This window comes from Cricetulus griseus, chromosome 7 (genome assembly GCF_003668045.3).
Source record: "Cricetulus griseus strain 17A/GY chromosome 7, alternate assembly CriGri-PICRH-1.0, whole genome shotgun sequence".
NCBI classification, from domain to species: Eukaryota; Metazoa; Chordata; class Mammalia; order Rodentia; family Cricetidae; genus Cricetulus; species Cricetulus griseus.
Genome location: NC_048600.1, coordinates 65,266,040 through 65,285,566, shown reverse-complemented (window position 1 = coordinate 65,285,566; position 19,527 = coordinate 65,266,040). Strand labels below are relative to the sequence as shown.

Genomic DNA, 19,527 nt, shown 5'->3' with positions numbered 1-19,527 from the left:
GTCAGTACCCAGTTCTTTGTTTAGCCTTATCTGTCAGCTGCCCTTTTGGGAATTTTCTTGAAAATTTTCTTTTTCCTATATGAACTTTAGAGTCTAAGTTTTAGACTTTTATTAGTTTTCCCATTTTACTCCTTTCAGAAGAAGCATAGAGAAGTTAAAAGTAGGACAGGATTATTAGAATAGAAACAGAGAAATAAAGAGCACAGGAAATAAAGAGCATGACCCCTCAGATTGTGTGTGAAGTTGCTATAGAAATCTTTTACCTCTTCTTCACTCCTGAGAAGCATCACCTTTGGGAACCTGGGTAGGGCCTGGAGCAGGTCTCTTAGCCTCTACACCAACCAAATGACAATTGAGCTTAGGATTCAGCAGCTAGCTGGATTTAAAAAATAAATAAATAAAAACTAAGTATTTGTATTCAATTAATTACTTTTATTTTTTTAATCCTTTTGCTTCTGAAACCATCCTGGGCTGAATATCAACGCCCTTTGTCACAAAACAAAACAAGGAAAAAAACCTGAAACGATACCTGTGTGCATTGTTTTCTGTGTATTATACAAGTTAAAATGATTTAAATTATCATGATTAGTGGTGTAGGCTACACAGATTCTCCTAGGGTTTTAGTCTCTCTATGCAGCCTGGCTGTCCTGCAACTCTGAGTAGTCAGTCAGGCTAGCCTGGTACTTATGGGTGGGTGGGTGGCGTCCCCACTCCTAGACAGTAAATTCTGGCTTTGTCTTGTCACATCACTTTGCCCACCTAGGGAACAAGTCTGGGAACTGACTGAGAGAGCCTGGTAGGGTTTTCAGGGTTTCCTGGATTTGTAGTGAATTGCCACAGCCCCAGACTACAATAACCTGAACACTTGGAGGATACCACCACAGTTCCACTCAGTTTTTGGAAATCGCTGACTCCGGTGCCTACTGGGAAATGTAGTCAGAGAGGTCCCGAGGCATGACGGGAATGGTAGTTCTCTGGGGCTTCGCCTGGTGGCGGGGCAGCTCGCGCCTCTTTGGGGGGGGCTCCTGGCTAAGGTGATCCTGACTGTTCCCGGAGGCTGCGTCTGGGGCAGACATCCTCAAGACTGCTCCTCTGAAGGGCTGCTGGAGCGAGCGCGGGCGTCGGTGAGTGGGACGGAGGGGCAGTCGGGCGTAGTGGGCGGTGGGCTTCGCGGCGGGCCTGGCGCGGCCTGGCGTCTGCTCTGCGGCCTCTGGATTGGGGACCCGCCGACAGGCTCGGCCTGCCGCGGAGAGCGGCTGGGCCCAGACTGTGGACCCGGGCGGGCCTATGCATCTTCTGCTGCATCTTAGCGATGCTGGTCATAAAAACAACAGCCGATACCTAGCTGTCTAGGCTAACTTGATGAATTACCGCATCTGATATTAAGTTACAGGCCCCATTGTGCCCACGGTGCAGATGAAGAAACCAAGGCACAGTGTGGCCCGGGCATTCACTTAGTCTTGTCTGGAAACTTGGACTGGAAGCAGAATTCCCTTCCATCTGTGCGCCTTGCAGTATCTTAACACTCTGGGCAGTCTGTGAACCTCTTGGCTATCCACCTCAGCCACGTCGACAGCACAGCCCCACCTCTGCTGCTCAGAGGACTGGTTCCAGGAATTCCCAAACAGTCAAAACTCAAATCCTTTAGGTAGAATGGCATTGCATTTGCAGAGAACTTAGACACATCATCCATTGTACTTTAAATCAGGCATATCCAACCATTTGACATTGTCATCGTTTTTGTACTAGGCGCTAACAGGCCTGTAGGAGAGTGTGAAAGGACAAGTCTAAGACATTAGAAGTGTGGTTAATACTTCTGACAGAGTATTTGTATTCTGTATTCTGATGGAGTTCTGACAGATTGTTTGGTCAGCAGTCTAATCATTTGGTTTGCGTTGTTTATAGAAGATAGCTTTTGTGGGCTCTCATGACCATTATGGGTGGGTTTTTAAAATTAAATTATATTTATATGTATATGTTTCTGTCTGTATTGTGTATGTGTCCATGAGCAAAGAACCTGAGGAGGCCAGAAGAGGATGTTGGATCCCCTGGAACTTTAGTTATGGGTGCTGCTAATCAAACTCAGGTTCTCTGCAAGAGCAGGAAGTGCTCTTAACCACCGAGCCACCTATCCAGACCTCCATTATGGGCGGTTTTGTTTTCCTTGCTCTAAGCCTTCCCTTGGTACCAGAATTCCTTATTGCACCATTTTCTCTTTCCAGGCATACTTTGTCAGCACTCAGCTGTCCTTTGGCAGGAAAACCAAGAAAGGAAATGGCTGTGAATTTGCTGGCTGCTCGAGGGACCGTAAGTGAAGCTTGTCTTTGTATAAATTGCTTTCTGACTCAAAGGTGTGGATGTATTTGTATTCTTAGCCCTTGCTACTTTTCTCACTTGCAAAATTAGCACTTAACAGAGATATGCAAAGGCCAGTTTGAACTTGACCTTCAAGGAAAAGACACAAAAGCCTCCCACCCTATGTGTATCAGAGGAGTAGACCTAGGGACAAAGAATTCTTCGAGGGCCAGAGCAGATGCTGTCCTGTAACCACCATCTCACAAAACACCCAGATGCCTTTCTTTCTTTCTTTCTTTCTTTCTTTCTTTCTTTCTTTCTTTCTTTCTTTCTTTATCATTTTTTATTTGAATTAGAAACAAGATTGAATTACATGACAATCCCAGTTCCCTTTTCCCTCCCATCCTCCCCTAACACCCCCCCAACTAAAACCCTACCTATCACATACCCTTTCTTCTATTCTTCACCCGACTCAACCTTTCTGCTCCCTCATGACCTCTGCATCCTTCCTCTTCTTCCCTTCTCATTCTCATAGCTCCTTCCCGCCTCTTCCCGTGCTCTCAATTTGCACAGGGGATCTTGACCCTTTCCCCTTCTCCAGGGGACCATGTCTCTCTTAGGGTCCTCCTTGTTTACTAGACAGATGCCTTTCTTTAAAAACGGAGGAGGGGAATCCTCAGATGGAATGTCTATCCCATTTTGTTAGCCAAAGAAGAGGTATGAGGGTCGCTCATTACAATTTAAAATACCTTCTGTTGCCAGGGAATTTGGTCCCCTCTATTGGGTTCTTAATTTCATTAGTAAAAGAATTTAGAAATGTACTCAGAATGAAGCTTGAAGAAAATGTTATTATGGCTTGAGAAACATAACAGGGTAGACAGACTGTAAATCTCAGAAGCTGCCAGGAGGAGACAGATAGAAAAGAGGAAGAAAGCCATGTGTTAGAGTTAGGATCCAAGAAAGAGGCAGCTTCACCAGTGGAGGTCAGCATATTTCACAATAGGAAAAAGTTGTGTGGTGGGGAAGTAGCTTCAGAGAATCCATGAGAAACCCCAGAGTGCCAAGGAAAGCATGCTTAGGATTTTGTCCAGAATCTGAAAAAAAGGGAAGAATGAAAAGGAAAACTCAGAGTTTCCTGGGTAACTGAAAATCAGGCAAGCTCCAAAGGCTACATGATGGAAACCTACAAGGCACTGCCCAAAGGCTTCTGGGAAGAGTGAACACATTATTTCTTTAAAGGATAATTAGTCCTCCTTCTCTTTAACATATCTTCAGGTGAATCAGATTTTTGTGGGGGTGGGGGCACAAAGCAGGTAGAAGCAAACTCCTGCCCAGGTAATTGACAGGCCCAGCTTGATTAACTCTTTAAAATTTTTGAAAAATTATTATTTTTATTTTATGTGTGTGTATGTTTTGCCTGCATGTGTGCCAGGTGCCCATGGAGGCCAGAAGAGGTTGTCAGATGACCCAGAACTGGAGTTACAGATGCTGTAAGACACTGTGTGGGTACTGGGAATTGAACCTGGATCCTGTGGAAGAGCAGCCAATACCCTTAGCTACGGAGCCATTAATTTCTAAAGGAAGGACACAAAATATGGAAAGTTCTTTCTGGCTAGCTTAGAATGTCAGGTCTCCATCCAGGGCTAGAGGTAGGACTTCTGACCTTTTCATTCAGAGGAAAGAACTGTTTTTCTTTTCTTTTCTTTTCTTTTTCTTTTCTTTTTTCTTTTTTCTTTTTTTTTTTTTTTTTTTTTTTGGTGTTTCGAGACAGGGTTTCTCTGTGGCTTTGGAGGCTGTCCTGGAACTAGCTCTTGTAGACCAGGCTGGTCTCGAACTGAAAGAGATCCACCTGCCTCTGCCTCCCCAGTGCTGGGATTAAAGGCCTGGCGTTAAGAACTGTTTCTTAATGAGTCTTATTAAAGCCAGAGTACTTCCCCTTTTTCATTTAAATCCCTAGGAGTGGTGGAGCTGATGTTTACCTTTGTAGTGTTTTCAGAGAAATGGGAGGTGGGGTCCAAAGCCAACCGAGCAGGGTGGTTCATTCTCAGGGGTCTCTAAAGCCATCCCTGTAACTCTGCCATGGCTCAGCCTGTTTCTCCCCCATAAAGTCAGTGCTACAGTAGTGACAAACACCAGCAGAATATAGTGCCCATCAGTCTTAACTCCAGCCTGGACTATTCTCTGTCCAAAGGTGGGGATGCTTCTCTATGTGAGCATTCTCATCCCATGGTGGATAGACAGTCTTTGTTTTAGGTAAGTTAAGTTATGGAAGAGTTTGAACTTGTAGTATAACTAGTTCCTTCTGGCATCAACATGAGCACAGACTAAGCTTGCTGACCTTCAGAAGACCTTGACCTGTGATCACAGCAATGAACTAAGGAGAGCGTGCAACAGAAAACCAGGTCTGTGCTAATGAGGATGTCATGGGAGGAGGCAAGAGGGTCACAAGGCCCTAATCTGAGATTCCGGTCCCATTTATTCCTGCCCTACGTATACGTGTTTGGGAGTGGGTCGGTAGCTGTTGGTGTTAAGGGCTTGTAAGGGGTGGAAGATTGTCTGTGGTGGGACTTTTCAAGACTTGCTCCTGCTGTGGTGGGGCATAGTACTGTAAGAAACCCCAGTAAACGCACAGGTTTGCCAAGCTGGGGGTACACAGAGTTGGATCCTGTGTGTGGGTGCCCTCTCTACCTGGGATGAACAGATGTTAGTCCATGGCCGTCATGCTGAGGAGCATGACTGGCAGCAGGCAGGCATGGCACTGGAGCAGTAGCTGAGATCTTATATCTGATTCACAAGATGGAGGCAGAGAGAGAGAGAGAGAGTCTAGGCCTGTCATGGGGCTTTTGAAACCTCGAAGCCCATTCTCAGTGACACACCTCCTAACAAAGCCACACCTCCTAATTCTTCCTAAACAGTCTACTATCTAGTAACTTATAGATGGATTTTTCTTTGGGCCACCAGCTCACAAAAATGACACAGAAACTTATTATTAATTATGAAAGCTTGGCCTATAGCTTAGCTTTGTCCTACTAGCTCTTATAAATTAAACTAACCCATATATATTAATCTATGTTTTACCTCATTTTTTTTTTTACCTCTCTTCCATCTTGGATCTCCTGTTTCCTTTTTGTGTCCTCTGGCATCTTTCCCGCCTAGATTCATCTCCTCTTCTCTCTCTGTCCCAAAGTCCCATCTTGCCTAGCTATTGACCATTCAGCTCTTTATTAAACTGATCAGAAGGTGCCTTCACATTGTACAAAAAGATTATTCTACTTCAGGAACCAAATATTCAAATGTATGAGCCTCTGGGGGCCATTCTCATTCAAACCACCACATCTTCCATTAAATTCCTCTGGCTCCTGCACTCCTGAACCTCTTGTGGTGGTTTGGATGCAAATGGCTCCCATAGGCTCATATATTTGGTACTTTGTCCCTAGCTGATGAAACTGTTTGAGAAGGATTGGGAAGCATGGGTTTTGTTGGAGGAAGTATGTCACTGGAGACAGGCTTTGAAGTTCCAAAAGCCCTTTCCATTTATGTTTGTGGATCAAGATGTAAGCTCTCAGCTACTGTTCCAGTGCCGCCTGTGTGCCTGCTGCCGTGCTCCTCACTGTGATGATCATGGACTCACCCTCTGAACTGTAAGCCACAAATAAACTCTTCTATAAGTTGCTTTGGTCATGGTATCTTATCATAGCAATAAAAAAATAACTTAAGACACCACTTCATAAGGTTGAGGGAGGGAGCTCATCTTGATAGGTAAGTACTAATATCACATTATACAAAGAGTATGTAAAGTGAGAGATAATGCTGCCATTCTTGTAAAAGGACAGCCTGCTGCATCTTCTAATCAAAAATTGCATGGCAACTTTAACACAATAGTAAATTCTATCTCAGTGGTTCTCAACCTTCCTAAGGCTGTGTGACCTTTTAATGCAGTTCTTCATGTTAATGGTGACCCCAACCATAAATTATTTCATTGTTACTTCATAACTGTAATTTTTTTCTGTTATAAATTGTAATGTAAATACCTGATATGTAGGATATCTGATATGACTTCCAAGGGGGTCACGGCCCATAGATTGAGAACCATTGGTTTACCCTGTAACTATAGGTGTGCCCTTACCTGGAGAGATTGCTAGGAGAATAATGATTGTGTACTGTTTGTGACAAGAAAAAAAGAACAGCCATCTAAATACTCATCTGCAGAGTCTAGGGAGATGGGTAAAGTGCTAGCCACACAGGCATGATGACCTGAGTTCAGATCCTCAGCACACTTGTAAAAAGCTGGGGTGCTGGGGTGCTGGGGAGGCAGAGACAAGAGGACCCTTAGTCTCACTGACCAGGTGACCTTACTGAATCAATGAGCTCTACGTTCAGTGAGAGGTTCTGTTTCAAAAAGTAAATTAGAAAGCAGTAGAGCAAGATACCCATCATCTATCTGCCTCTGGCCTCTACACACTGTAGTAACTTTTTCTCTGTCCCTCTAGCCAGCTCCCAAATCACTGCATGGAGACTTATCATTAATTATGAAAGCTTGTCCAATTGCTTAAGATTGTTTTTAGCTAGCTCTTATAAATTAAATTAACCCATTTCTGTTAATCTGTGTGCTGTTCTGAGACTCATTTCCTTCATCTATGTACTGTCCATCCTGCTTGCCTGCTTCCTCCATGTCTCCTCTCATCTCTGCCCTTCTTCCCATTGTCCTCTGTGCCTGAAAATCCTGCTTAGCTATTGGGCATTCAGCTTTTTATTAAACCAATCAGAGTGACACTTCTTCATGGTGTACAAACGATTATTCCACAACAACATACATGTGCACACATATAAATACATGCATATACATATAAAAAATAAAGACACAAATACCCATCCACAAGGAGTGTGGTTACATAACAGGATACATACAGGATCTAAGGAGTGGAATGTATTTTGCCATTGTGAAGCAGTTTTGTGAGAAGGAGGTTTTCATAAGAGATACCTGTCACTGACAGTACTGTATGAAAAGAGTAAGAATGTGAACCATGTAGGCAGTTCATGTGTCTAAAAGCCATCTAGTTACAATATTAAAGAAGTACACAGGGCTGGAGAGATGGCTCAGAGGTTAAGAGCACTGTCTGCTCTTCCAGAGGTCCTGAGTTCAATTCCCAACAACCACATGGTAGCTCACAACCATCTGTAATGAGATCTGGTGCCCTCTTCTGGCTTGCAGGGATACATGCAAGCAGAACACTGTACATAATAAATAAATAAATCTTTAAAAAATATTAAAGAAGTACACAGGAGCAAGTAATCTAATGTTTTATGTGATACAGTTTATACAAATATCATTTCGAATGTAACCAGTATAAAATTATCAAGATGCTGAGTGTTTTATGCACATGCATGTGTGTATTTATGTTTACATTTGTGTATATGTGTGTGTGCATAAACACACACATATTTAGTAAACCAATCTGTTAAACATTTAGATACCCAGCACATACCACTTAGAGAAGCCACAATTTTGTGGTAATGGCCACTCACGACTGCTGTCCATCATATTGAATTGAACAGTTATAGACAAATTACAAAAAACAAAACAAAACAAAGATTTGAAAGCAAACCAAAAAATATTACACAGAGAGAAGTGATGACCATTGGCTTTTCAACAGAAACAACAGAGTCCAGAAAAAGTCAAATGGCATTTCATATGTGGAAAGAAACTGTCATTCAGTCTGTACCTAGCGAGAACTGTCTTCAAGAGTGAATGCAAATCCCAGGTACTTGAAGGGGCTTTTTGGAGCCCATTCCCTATGGTGGGATTCCTTGCTCAGCTTTGATACAGCAAAGAGGGGCTTGGTCCTGCCTCAACTTGGTATACCAGACTTTGTTGACTCTCCAAGGAAGGCTTTACTCCCTCTGAGGAGTAAAACGGGATGGGAGAAGGGGAGGGAGAAGGAACTGGGGTTGGTATCTAAAGTAAAAAATAAATTTGAAAAAAAAGAAAAGAATGAAGGCAAAATGAAGCCATTCCCAGGGAAAAGGAAAATCAGCTTGTTTGTTGCTAGCAGAACAAGAAAAACTCTAGGAAGTTCTGGTAGCTAAAAGGAAGTTGTACTGGCTGAGGATTTAGGTTAGAGCATTAGAAAGGTAACTGGGTAAAGCAAGAGTTCCTTCTTTGAGGGCTCCCCAAACAAAGTCATTCTCACAGATCCAGGGACACTTGAGTAAGATCTGTATGTACTATTAAGAAGGATTGCAATGGAATTTTGGTCTCCTCACTCAGTCTTGTTGTGCTGTCTTCTTTGCGTCTAAATGAAAACTGTACAGGAGTATGATAGGTGTAGTCCTGTACACTGGGAAAACCCTGCCGCTATAACATAAAGAAGAGATGGTGCTATTCTCTATACTTGCAAGTTTCTGGAAATCTTTGAAAGAATATTTTTTCTGTAGAGAAGAAATCAGAATATATGCTGTGCCAGGCAGTGGTGGCACACGCCTTTAATCCCAGAACTCAGGAGGCAGAGGCAGGCGGATCTCTGTTAGTTCGAGACCAGCCTGGTCTACAAGAACTAATTCCAGGACAGCCTCCAAAGCCACAGAGAAACCCTGTCTCGAAAAAAAAAAACATAAAAACAAACAAACAAACAAACAAACAAAGAATATATGCTGTAATTCTCAGAGAAACCACCGATAATGCAAAGAAGTATATGTTAGCTACTTTTCTTGTTGGTAGGACAAGATATCTGACAGAAGCAACTTAAAGGAGGAATTTATTGGCTCACAGTTTTAGGAGCTATAGTCCAATATAGCCAAAAAGGAATGGCAGAGTAGATTAGTCTAGGACAGTGATAATGCTCATTACAGTTTGTTCACATCTGTATAGATCTGGAAGCAGAAAGCTCTAACTGGAATAAAAGTTTTCCAGGGCCTACTCACTCTAGTGACCCACTTCTGCTGGCTAGACTACAGCTCCAAAATTCTACAGTTTCTTAAAGCAGTGCCCTAGGCTGGGGACAAAGTGAATGTAGACACATGAGCATGTAAAGGATATCTCCCATCCAGACCATAGCTAGACATAATGGAAAAGTCAATTTAGAAATTTAGTCTGATTCTGACTGTTTTTGTGGTTACTATAAACTGAATCTAGGGCCCCATATATGCCAGGCAAGTGCTCTGACACTGAGCTATCTTTCTAGCCCTAAATTGTGACCTGAAATAAGTCAGGTGCTGAGTAAGTAGTTCAGTGGTAGTGTTCATCCCAAAGATGTGAGGAGAAATACAACTGACCCAAATCATCATGACCAAATTAATTAAAACAAGCAATTAATTAAAGCAAGGGTTTTTGTTCATTTACAAGGGTTGACTCTCCCTAAGGCAGGGTGTGAGAGGTCAGCATTGGGTGTGAAGGGCTTTTGTAGCTCAGGGGTAGGAGGTTTCCAAATAGATGATTTGGTGGGCCAAATAGGTGGGGTTAAAGGAGCAGAACATAAGCATAACAAGTTAGTCCCTCCTGAAACAGCCTTATTGCAAAGTGGGCATAACAACAGGTGGTCATAGCAAGGCAGTCATAGGTGGTCATGTAACTCTTTGAAACAAAGACATGATTGCCATTCCTGGAACAGGCAGTACAGAACTGTTTGTAGTTAAGGTTACAGGTGCGGCATAGCCCAATCCTTAAGAAATATAGGTTTAATCATAAACAGAAGTGAACCTAGTTTGTTTTTATTATAAAATAGCTTTTAAAATTAAAATGGAGGCAGTCTGGTTCTTCAGTAGAGTGTGTGTTTAAAATGAGTGAAGCCCCGAGTTTCATCTCCAGCACTGAAAACAAAACAAACACATAGAAAAAGTTGTGAGAATGTTAAGAAATTAATGAAAGATTGCTTTTCTGCCTCTTCCCACAAACTCCAAAGAATAATTAGGGAAGTTTCCTGGATGTTGTGTGAGTAACCCTGCATAGGTGTATATGTGTAGCAACTTTCCCAAAGATTGTTTTATAGCTTACCTTTTCATATGAATCAGTAGTATATTAGGATAAAATCTGGTGTCAGGCTACAAGTTTACTTCATTCTGTTTAATAGCTATATGTATTTCATGTAACATATATTATCACTTGCATATCCATTGCCTTATTAATAAACATGTAGGTTACCCTTAAAATTTCACGTCTATGTTATTATAATAATATTATTATTTTGCTGTATAACAGTACCACAGATTCAGTGTTTAGAACAGCACAAATTGATTTGTCTCACAGTTATGAAAGTCTTAAGCTGGTTTATTGTCAAGCTGTCTACTGGACTGGTTCTGGATAGATACTGGGAGGGAAAATCCTTTTCACTGCCTAGAAGTTAGTTCCATCACCTCAACCTCAGCTTCTATTATCACACGGGCTTCTCTTACATCTGAGTCTTTCTTACGAGAACCATTGTCATTATAGCTCTACCCGAATAATAATCTAGGTAGACTGCCTATGCCACAACCCTGAAGGTAAACAATTCCAGAGTCCATTTTGTCATGCATGTCACATTCACAGGTCCTGTAACCAGCCTGCCAGGGACCCTTCTGAAGGAATGTCCCTATATAGTGGTAACAGTGTTGTGGTGTAACAGTCCCAGTAGTAAAAATGCAAGGCTAAAATGATAAGCCTTTCCCATTTTGATGGAATCTCAGTATTTTACTCACCCATAGCATTGTTCCAAAGCTTTAATACCGTCATCTGTGTTATACAAGAATCTCTTTCCTTTGCTTGTGCTATCTCTTATTTTAGGATTAAGTTTCTTTTGGAAGAAATTACTTTTTTTTTTCTGTGTTCTTTTTGTTTCTTTGTTTGTTTGAGACAGGATTTCTTTGTGTAGTCCTGACTGTCCTGGATCTTGCTCTATGGACCAAGCTGGCTTCAAACTCATAGAGATCATGTGCCTCTGCTTCCTGGGTGTTGGAATTAAAGGTGTGCATCACCACCACCAGGCTGAAATTACTTTCTTAATGACTCTCTAATACCTGTAGAGTTTTGCAAATCCTGTGGTTCTTTCGATTTTCATATTGAATAGAAACCTATCTGGTAGTATCTTAGAGGTCTGTTTACCTGAACTCAAACTCTGGTTCTACCATTTTTTTTTTTTCTAGTATTCTCTTGAGAAGGTTACTTAACCTGTTTATTTATTTATTGAGTGCGTGTGTATATGCGCCACAGCACAAGTGTGGGGATCAGAGGACCACTTGTAGGAGTTGGTTCTCTTCTATCATGTGGGTGCTCAGCCATCAAACTCAGGTTGTCAGGGCTTGGCAACAAGTGCCTTTACCTACTGAGTCAACTTCCTGACCTAGGTTACTTAACCTTCCTAGGCCTGTTTTTCCATTTGCAAAGTACTTTAACTATAGCCTCTTCCGTAGAGGGTTTTCCTAAGATTTAAAGGCAATGGTATATGCATAGTTCCTACCACAATCCCTAACATACTTACTAAACTATTTCTTTATGTCCATGGATTTCTTTGTGTTTGGTTGGTATATTCCTCAGCTTTCCTGCACTGCTCTACATGTGCTCTGACTTATGTTCTTTCTTTTTTTTTTTTTTTTTTTTTTTACTTAGATTTTGAGTGAGAGAGGCTATGCTTGCTTAGAAACACCATAAAATTCTAGGTTGGGATTTTAATTCCCTACTGTCAGGGACTCTGCCCCCTCCAATCCCTAATCTCCACAGCTGGTGTCATGTGTCTTTGATTCTGGTGGGTTCTCAATAAATACTTGCTTAGTGAAATAGTTAAGAACTATTGCACAGAGATGACATAACAGAATACTTAGTACCCTGAGATAGTTTTAGAATTTCTTGAAATGCATCAAGTGTCACCTGCATCCCAGAAGGTGATGTTCTATGGCAGTGGCTCTCAACCTTCCTAATACTGTAGCCCTTTACTACAGTTCCACATGTTGTGGTGACCCCAACCATAAAATTATTTTTGTTGCTACTTCATATGTAATTTTGCTACTGTTATGAATTGCAATGTAAACATCTGATATGTAGGATATCTGATACGTGACCCCTGTGAAGGAGCCATTCACACACCCCCAAGGGGATTGTGACCCACAGGTTGAGAACTGTTGTTCTAGGGTACTCAGGAATGGGTTTGCTGTTCTAGGAGCCTGTGACATTCAGGGATGTGGCTGTGTTCTTCAGCCAGGATGAGTGGTTGCGTCTGGACTCTGCACAGAGAAGCCTGTACCGGGAGGTGATGCTGGAGAACTACAGCAACCTGGCCTCACTGGGTAAGGGTTTTTGCCTCTAAACAATGTATTAGAAGAACATCTTGAATCTGTGTCTTTGGGTTCAGGGTCTACTGTTTTCTACTCCCTTGTGCTGCAGGGGAAAGTCAAATCTCTGAGGAGTTGAAAGTATGTTTTTTTCTCCGACGCATTTTATGCTCCCTTCTCTTTTCTTTGCCCTTCCTTGCACCTTGCTCCCAGTCAGTTTTCTGACACAGGACAGTTTAGACTCTGAAATTCATATAAGACATTTAGATGTTGTTGAAAACTGTACAGAAATACCCTGTCTCAGAGAAGCTCATTTCCAGAACCATGTATTAATTTTGAATTGGACCTTGCTTCTTGCTCCATGTCCTAACTTCACTTCCCCTTTGGAAGTGATTACACTGTATGTCCCCCTTCTAGGACTGTCTTTCTCTGCTTTTGAGTCAGGTGAGTGGCATATGAAGTGGCTCTGAGTTGCTTTTCAGGCCATTCATCCCAACTCTGTTCTCTTTCTCATGAGCAGGGATCCAGGCTTCAATACCTCGGGTGATTGGCAAACTGCAGAAAGGACAAGATCCCTGCATGGAAAGAGAAGACCTTGAAGACACCTGCTTAGGTGAGTAAGCTGTTGGGAAATGGAGACACAGAAGTCTGTGTGAGTATGTCATGAAAGAGCAGTTGCAACAGTGACATTCTTGTAAGTAATGAGTCCTATTGTGATTTTAGGGCCCATTGTTTTTAAACAGATAGCTTGTTGACTTGCAGCTATCTAAATGCAATGATGTAACATTCATCCATTTTCAGTATGGATTGAGTAAAGAAAGCCGGATTTTAGTTCAGAGTTCTTAATATGAACTTAAACTAAATCTTTTCCTCTAGAGTCAGAGCTGAACTTGGGGTTGGGCATACTCAGACCTTCAGGACTTCACAAAACTTACAGATTTTCACTACATTCATAAGATTCCTACAAAGAGATTACAGTCTTCTGGTTCCAGATTATAGAAGAAATTAATATAGCATTTCTCCTTTGGCCTAACAGAAAGGTAGACAATGATGAAAGATAGCAAGAAAAACATGTTATTCTTTCAGTCTGAAGTATAGATTGGTACTTGTATAGATTGTATAGTATAGATTGAACATAGCTCACTTGTTCTACAGTTTTTCCTTTTGATCAGTGTCTTGAACTTAGGTCAAAAATGGGTAGGGCTGTGTTTGGGGCTGTTGTAATTTTTAAGATCCAAATCTCATCTTTTTAACAGACTGCTTTCCCCTTGTGAAAGCTGTGATCAAATTATAGTTGAATGTGAAGTCACAATTTTAAGAAAAACAGCCCAAATATTTTAAAATTATTGACTGTGGGTTTCAGAGGAAGCATGGGGAAAAATACAATGAAAGTGACTTGTGAGTAGAAGAGAGTAAAGGGAACTCCTTGCCCACCCCTTCTGTGCACAGAGCAGGAAGTGAGGAAAACCCGAGGGATTCCATGGTGCTTAGCTTCAGCTTGTCATGTCACATTGCTCCATGTCCTTAAGTCTTCTGCTCTGTCCTTTGGTCTGTCCTTCTCTGCCTTAATTCTTTTTCTCTAGAACTGCGGTCTCTTCATCTTTAGCATTGATTTGTCAGAGACTCCATACTGGAGAACAGTGTGGGAGAACCTTTATGTGTGTCCTACCCTACTCCTTAACCCATCTACTTCTTATTGTCCTGCTTTCTCGCCAGAGTTAGGTCTATGTTTGGTATCAAGCTGCACCAGACCTCTTTCATGTGTGTTGCTGCCAATCAATGAGATTGGCCTTCTGATGCATCCATGTCTCTCTTCCAGCAAAGGAAGAATTAATTCTTCCAATTCTTTTCAGATTTCCAGATTTGGCCAGGGGTAGAAGCATTGCCTCCCAAACAAGACATTTTTATCGAAAAAACATCTCATGGGCTAATAAAGCATGAATCTACTGAGGGTACTCACTGGAAAACCAACTTTGGAGAAGTTGTGAAATCTGAGAGCCTATTAGCACAGGAAGAAGAAAAGAAAGTTCATGAGCAGGGGGCAGCTTCATCCAAGGAAACTCTCAGTGAAGATGGAAATCCCATAGACCCTGAGCTGGGGAAATCATTGTTTATAAATAAAGCACTTGTCTCACAAGACAGTGATCCCCAAGAAAGGGTACCTAGTATGTATGACACTGTGGAGAAAGATTTACCACAGGATTTTGATTTAATGAGAAGCTTCCAGATTTACATGGGAAAAAAACCTTATGTCTGCAATGAATGTGGGAAGGCTTTTAGCCAAAGTCTTCATCTTCTGGAGCACCAGAGGATTCACACTGGGGAGAAACCTTACAAGTGTGATGAGTGTGGGAAATGCTTCAGCCATAGATCTTCCCTTCTGGCTCACCAGAGAACCCACACTGGAGAGAAGCCATACAAATGTAGTGAGTGTGAGAAAGCCTTTGGCAGCAGTTCCACACTCATCAAACACCTGAGGGTGCACACTGGAGAGAAACCTTACCGTTGCCGGGAGTGTGGGAAGGCCTTCAGCCAGTGTTCAACCCTCACTGTGCACCAGAGGATTCACACTGGAGAGAAGCTCTATAAGTGTGCTGAGTGTGACAAGGCCTTCAACTGCAGGGCAAAGCTTCACAGACATCAGAGGATCCACACAGGTGAGAAACCCTATAAATGTGCTGAGTGTGGGAAAGGCTACAGTCAGTTTCCATCCCTAGCTGAACATCAGAGACTCCATACTGGAGAACAGCTTTGCCAGTGCCTACAATGTGGGAGAACCTTTACACGTGTCTCTACCCTTATTGAACATCAGAGAATTCATACTGGACAGAAACCATATCAATGCAATGAATGTGGGAAGACCTTCAACCAGTACTCATCCTTCAATGAACATCGGAAGATTCATACTGGGGAGAAACTTTACACATGTGAAGAATGTGGGAAAGCCTTTGGCTGTAAATCAAACCTTTATCGACATCAGAGGATCCACACTGGAGAGAAACCCTATCAGTGTAATCAGTGTGGAAAGGCCTTCAGCCAGTATTCATTCCTAACTGAACATGAGCGAATCCATACTGGAGAGAAGCTCTATAAGTGTATGGAGTGTGGGAAGGCCTATAGTTATAGGTCAAACCTTTGTAGACACAAAAAAGTTCACCTTAAAGAAAGGCTCTATAAATGGAAAGAATACGGAACACCTTTTATCTATGGATCATCCCTTACTCCATATCAGAAATTTCTGAGAGAAGACAAGCCCGAGAATTTTAATTCATCCGTGTAATGCAAGACAGCAACCAGAAGAGTAATAACTAGAGTATAAATCCAAATAGATTTCAACTTTTGTTATGTGTACAACAAATAGTCACTACTAAGTCATGGACAGTTGAACAGTGAAAATGCAGAGAATGGTGATGGCAGCCATTTAAGAATTATTGCAAAAAAATTTAAATATCATTTTTTAAATTCATAGAAAAAGAATGAAGGCCTCATTTAAAAAACAAAACACATGAGTAACTGTTGCATATAAACATTGTTTCATGAATTTTCTTTTCAAGATAGTCTCTGAAATAGTTGATAATGTGAAGAAGTGTGGGGTCTTAGTCCCTAAAATGGTGAGCTGGTCTAGGGAGAACTCCTTTTCATAAAGAGCCACTACAGAGGAAGATTATAATTTGTTGTGTATCAACAATAAAGCTCTTTATGAAGTGCCCCTTATACAACATACATGTGTGTATGTATGCATATATATATTCATATACACATATATGACTCTTACGTATTTATGGTCATGTCATTTAATAGTGAGGATACAGTTTGAAATGCTTCATTAGGCAGTTTCCTGTTTATAGGAACATCATTGCACTTGCACAACCCTAGATGGTCTGGATCAGCCAATCAATGTGATCTCTTGAGGTGATTAACATACCATACTATAAAAAAAATTGAGATTATAATTTCTCCTTTCTCTTTCTCCATATGCATGTATCCATACTTTTATAGCAATTTTTATTGGTTTGCTAGTTTATTTTAGATAGGGTCTCACTATGTAGCCTAGGATGGCCTTGAACTCATTATGTAGCCCAGATTGGCTTTGAACTTGAAGTCTTATTGCATCAGCCTCCCACATACTGGGATTGCAGTCATGAGCCATCATGCTTGGTGTAAATTTTATTAGTAGGATGTGTATACTGTAAAATAAAGATAAAAATATAGTATAGCCAATGAGTAAATTAGTAATATAGTTTGTCACCATCATCATATGTCATGTACTGTACATAGTTGTGTGTGCTGCAGTGTCATCTGGCTGCCGGCACAGCAGGTTTATTTGCACAAGTGTGTATTGATTGTGCCTAAGGTGTTATGATGGTTATAAAGTCATGACAGCTCTGATGTCATTAGACAAGCGGGATTTTTCCAGGCCAGTTATAGTCTAATGAGACCACTGTGATATATGTTGTCTATCATTGACCAAAACATCATCATAGGCTGCATGCACATACTCACATATATGTGTGTATGTGTGTGTGCCAATGTGTATACTCAGTTTACTAACTTAGATTTTACTTTTTCAAATTGAATGTTTCCCCCAAGGGAAACTTTCTTTTGCTTGCCTGTGTTTGTAGTGGATCTGGTTCTGTATAGCCTAATAGAGTCTTACAGTACTGTAGAAGTTGCCCTGAGCAGACACTGGTGGGCAGACTGTCATCCAAACAGTATACTATATGTTGTAGAAGGCCGATGTTGACAGAGTCTTTTGCTATAAATCTGTTAGCACATTAGGACCAGGAGGGATTTTAATTTATAACCTTTCAAGAATCGAGGTCTTCAGTTCTGATAATCTATGGTAGTTACAGGTTCATTTCTATCCTCATGGCTCAAGAACACTATTTGTTTTGTAACCTGTTCAAATGTTAGTGCTAGTGATGTAATCATTTATCTTTAGAGTTTCCTCTAGCTTTGGTCTTAGTTGTAGAGTTGAGACATACCTCCTTTTCTTCTGTCTCTGATTATACCTGCTTCTATAATAGCTACTTAAATTCTCAAAGCCAATGGTGGTATTGCTTTGGTATGCTTCAATGTAAGGCTGCCTTTTTATTACACAACTTCTAATACTTTTTTTTTCTTCGTAGTGCTGACGACAGAATCCAGGGCCTTGTACATGCTTAGGAGGTGCTCTACTGCTGAGCTATATCTCCAGCCCTTAGGATTTAAGTATAAAGTTATAGATGAATATTATATATTAAACAATCTATTCATCACCTTAATATTTTAAATCTCCCCTAGTCCTAGTTTCTTACCCAATTGGTTTGTCATTTTAGAAATTACTCTAAACATTAATTAGACCCTTCTGTCTGAGGAAAGAATTAGAATTAAGCAGGCATTCGGTGTAATATGTTTCTTGATTAATTTCTTTTGGCTCATCAGAGTAGTTTTTTGTGTTTAAGTGTATTTGTAAGAAAAATAAGGCTTCAAATGAACCTCAGAATTTCTTATGTCACTGGTAGCCTTGAACATGCTCAGTGCCCACTTTTTGGTTTGCAAATGCTATTCACCATCAGAAGGATTCAGGACTCCTTGAAGAAAGACTGGTTGCATGTTTGGTACCGAGGGAATATAAGTGAATCTAGAGTGTATTCTTATGATAAAACATCATTTTAGAATTACTAATATATTATAGATGAACACAGGGACTAATGAGAAGGTGCATCCTTTGGTCAAACTTAGGATACTTCAAACATCAAAAATACTCATGACGGGATTGGATGTAATATCTTCAAAAGGTTATGGGAAAAAAGTTTATAAAATTATTTGAAAAAAGCCATCTTTAAATATACACTCAAACAATAAGCTTAGAAAAAATCATTTAATAACTGCCATTGTCATTAAATCTGGCAAAAAAAATGATTGATGGTAAACCTACTACGTGAAAGAAAAAATTTAAGAAACATTGCATAACCCCAAAGAGCATAGCTGTGAGTTGCAGAAGAAGCACCTGCTTTCATATTGAGCTCTGGCAGGCAGAGTCACCTGCATGTGAGCAGCAGTCATTGAGGTTTCTGCCAAGGCCATAGAAGTACACTATTATTTATGACACACTGCTAAAACCAGTTAGTGAAAGTCTACAGAAATCTCTTATCTAGACTTACCTTCCTGTTTACAAAGAATTGAGAGTAACAAGTTAGATTATACAGCAATAGAGTTTGAGACATCGGAAATGATCATTGAGCTGTACTTTTCAAATAGTCAATATGTTTGAACAAAACGTGGACTTTTTTTTCCAAGACGCCTGAGATAGCCACATGCAAAGTGTGATCCTTTATTGAGAAATATAGTCAGGAAAGAAACTGTAAAAGACATTTGGGGGATATTTACGGAAATACAAAGATGAGAATAGGTATTAGATAATGTGGTATGCTTGTGTTTCTTAGAATAAGTAAGATACTGAGTTTCTATTTCCCTGTCATGTGCATGCGAAAGTTTTATGTTGACAAGTCATAATGTCTACAGCATATTTTAAATTGAAACTGTAGAATTGGTCAGTGATTGTTGAATCTTTGTGGTGGAATAGTTTTTCATTGCTCACCCTTTAAACTTGTCTGTATGTATGTTTAAATATAATAAAAGTTGAGGCAAAACACCGATTGTATAAAGTGATGAATGTGAGGTTTCTGTTCAGAATCTTCCTTTCTTATCAAAGAAGCCCAGGTTTGAGAGTTCATCTTCCATGGGCATGTTTGTAATCAGTAGAAATGATAGATTTGGCTCCCTTTAAATGGAGTAAGCACACCCTGCCATCTCTCACTGAATGCAACTAATACCCAGGCCTGCTGTTCAGATACCCTGAAAAGCAGTGGCAGCAGATTAAAGAAGGAAACACATGAAATAAAACATCTGGCATTCTGGGCATTTCTGTGGAGTATAGTGGTGGCTGAATAAGCCAATCACATCTTTGAGCTGTGACCCCTCTTGGGATAGAGTGTGTCAGAAAAAAAGGAA

At 40.8% G+C, this 19,527-nt stretch overlaps 1 protein-coding gene across 2 annotated transcripts; it reads left to right on the top strand.

Annotated features, from left to right (window-relative positions):
* The first annotated feature begins 989 nt into the window (after positions 1-989).
* Positions 990-19,172, top strand: Znf354c (zinc finger protein 354C). Of its 2 annotated transcripts, none has more exons than XM_027427622.2 (5): positions 990-1,124; positions 2,223-2,307; positions 12,420-12,546; positions 13,052-13,144; positions 14,385-19,172. In XM_027427622.2, exons 2-5 carry the CDS (start codon positions 2,275-2,277, stop codon positions 15,809-15,811), a joined length of 1,680 nt encoding a protein of 559 aa, XP_027283423.1. In that variant the 5' UTR covers positions 990-1,124; positions 2,223-2,274; the 3' UTR covers positions 15,812-19,172. The 2 variants fall into 2 exon arrangements, with proteins under 2 accessions (XP_027283423.1, XP_027283424.1); XM_027427623.2 differs by lacking the exon at positions 990-1,124 and adding an exon at positions 5,848-5,936.
* The last annotated feature ends 355 nt before the right edge of the window (positions 19,173-19,527 follow it).

Coding starts and splice junctions, on each gene's coding strand:
- Znf354c (XM_027427622.2), top strand. CDS start 2,275: ATGGCTGTGAATTTGCTGGCTGCTCGAGGGACC. Junction 2,308..12,419: donor TGCTGGCTGCTCGAGGGACC/GTAAGTGAAGCT, acceptor TTGCTGTTCTAG/GAGCCTGTGACATTCAGGGA. Junction 13,145..14,384: donor CCTTGAAGACACCTGCTTAG/GTGAGTAAGCTG, acceptor AATTCTTTTCAG/ATTTCCAGATTTGGCCAGGG.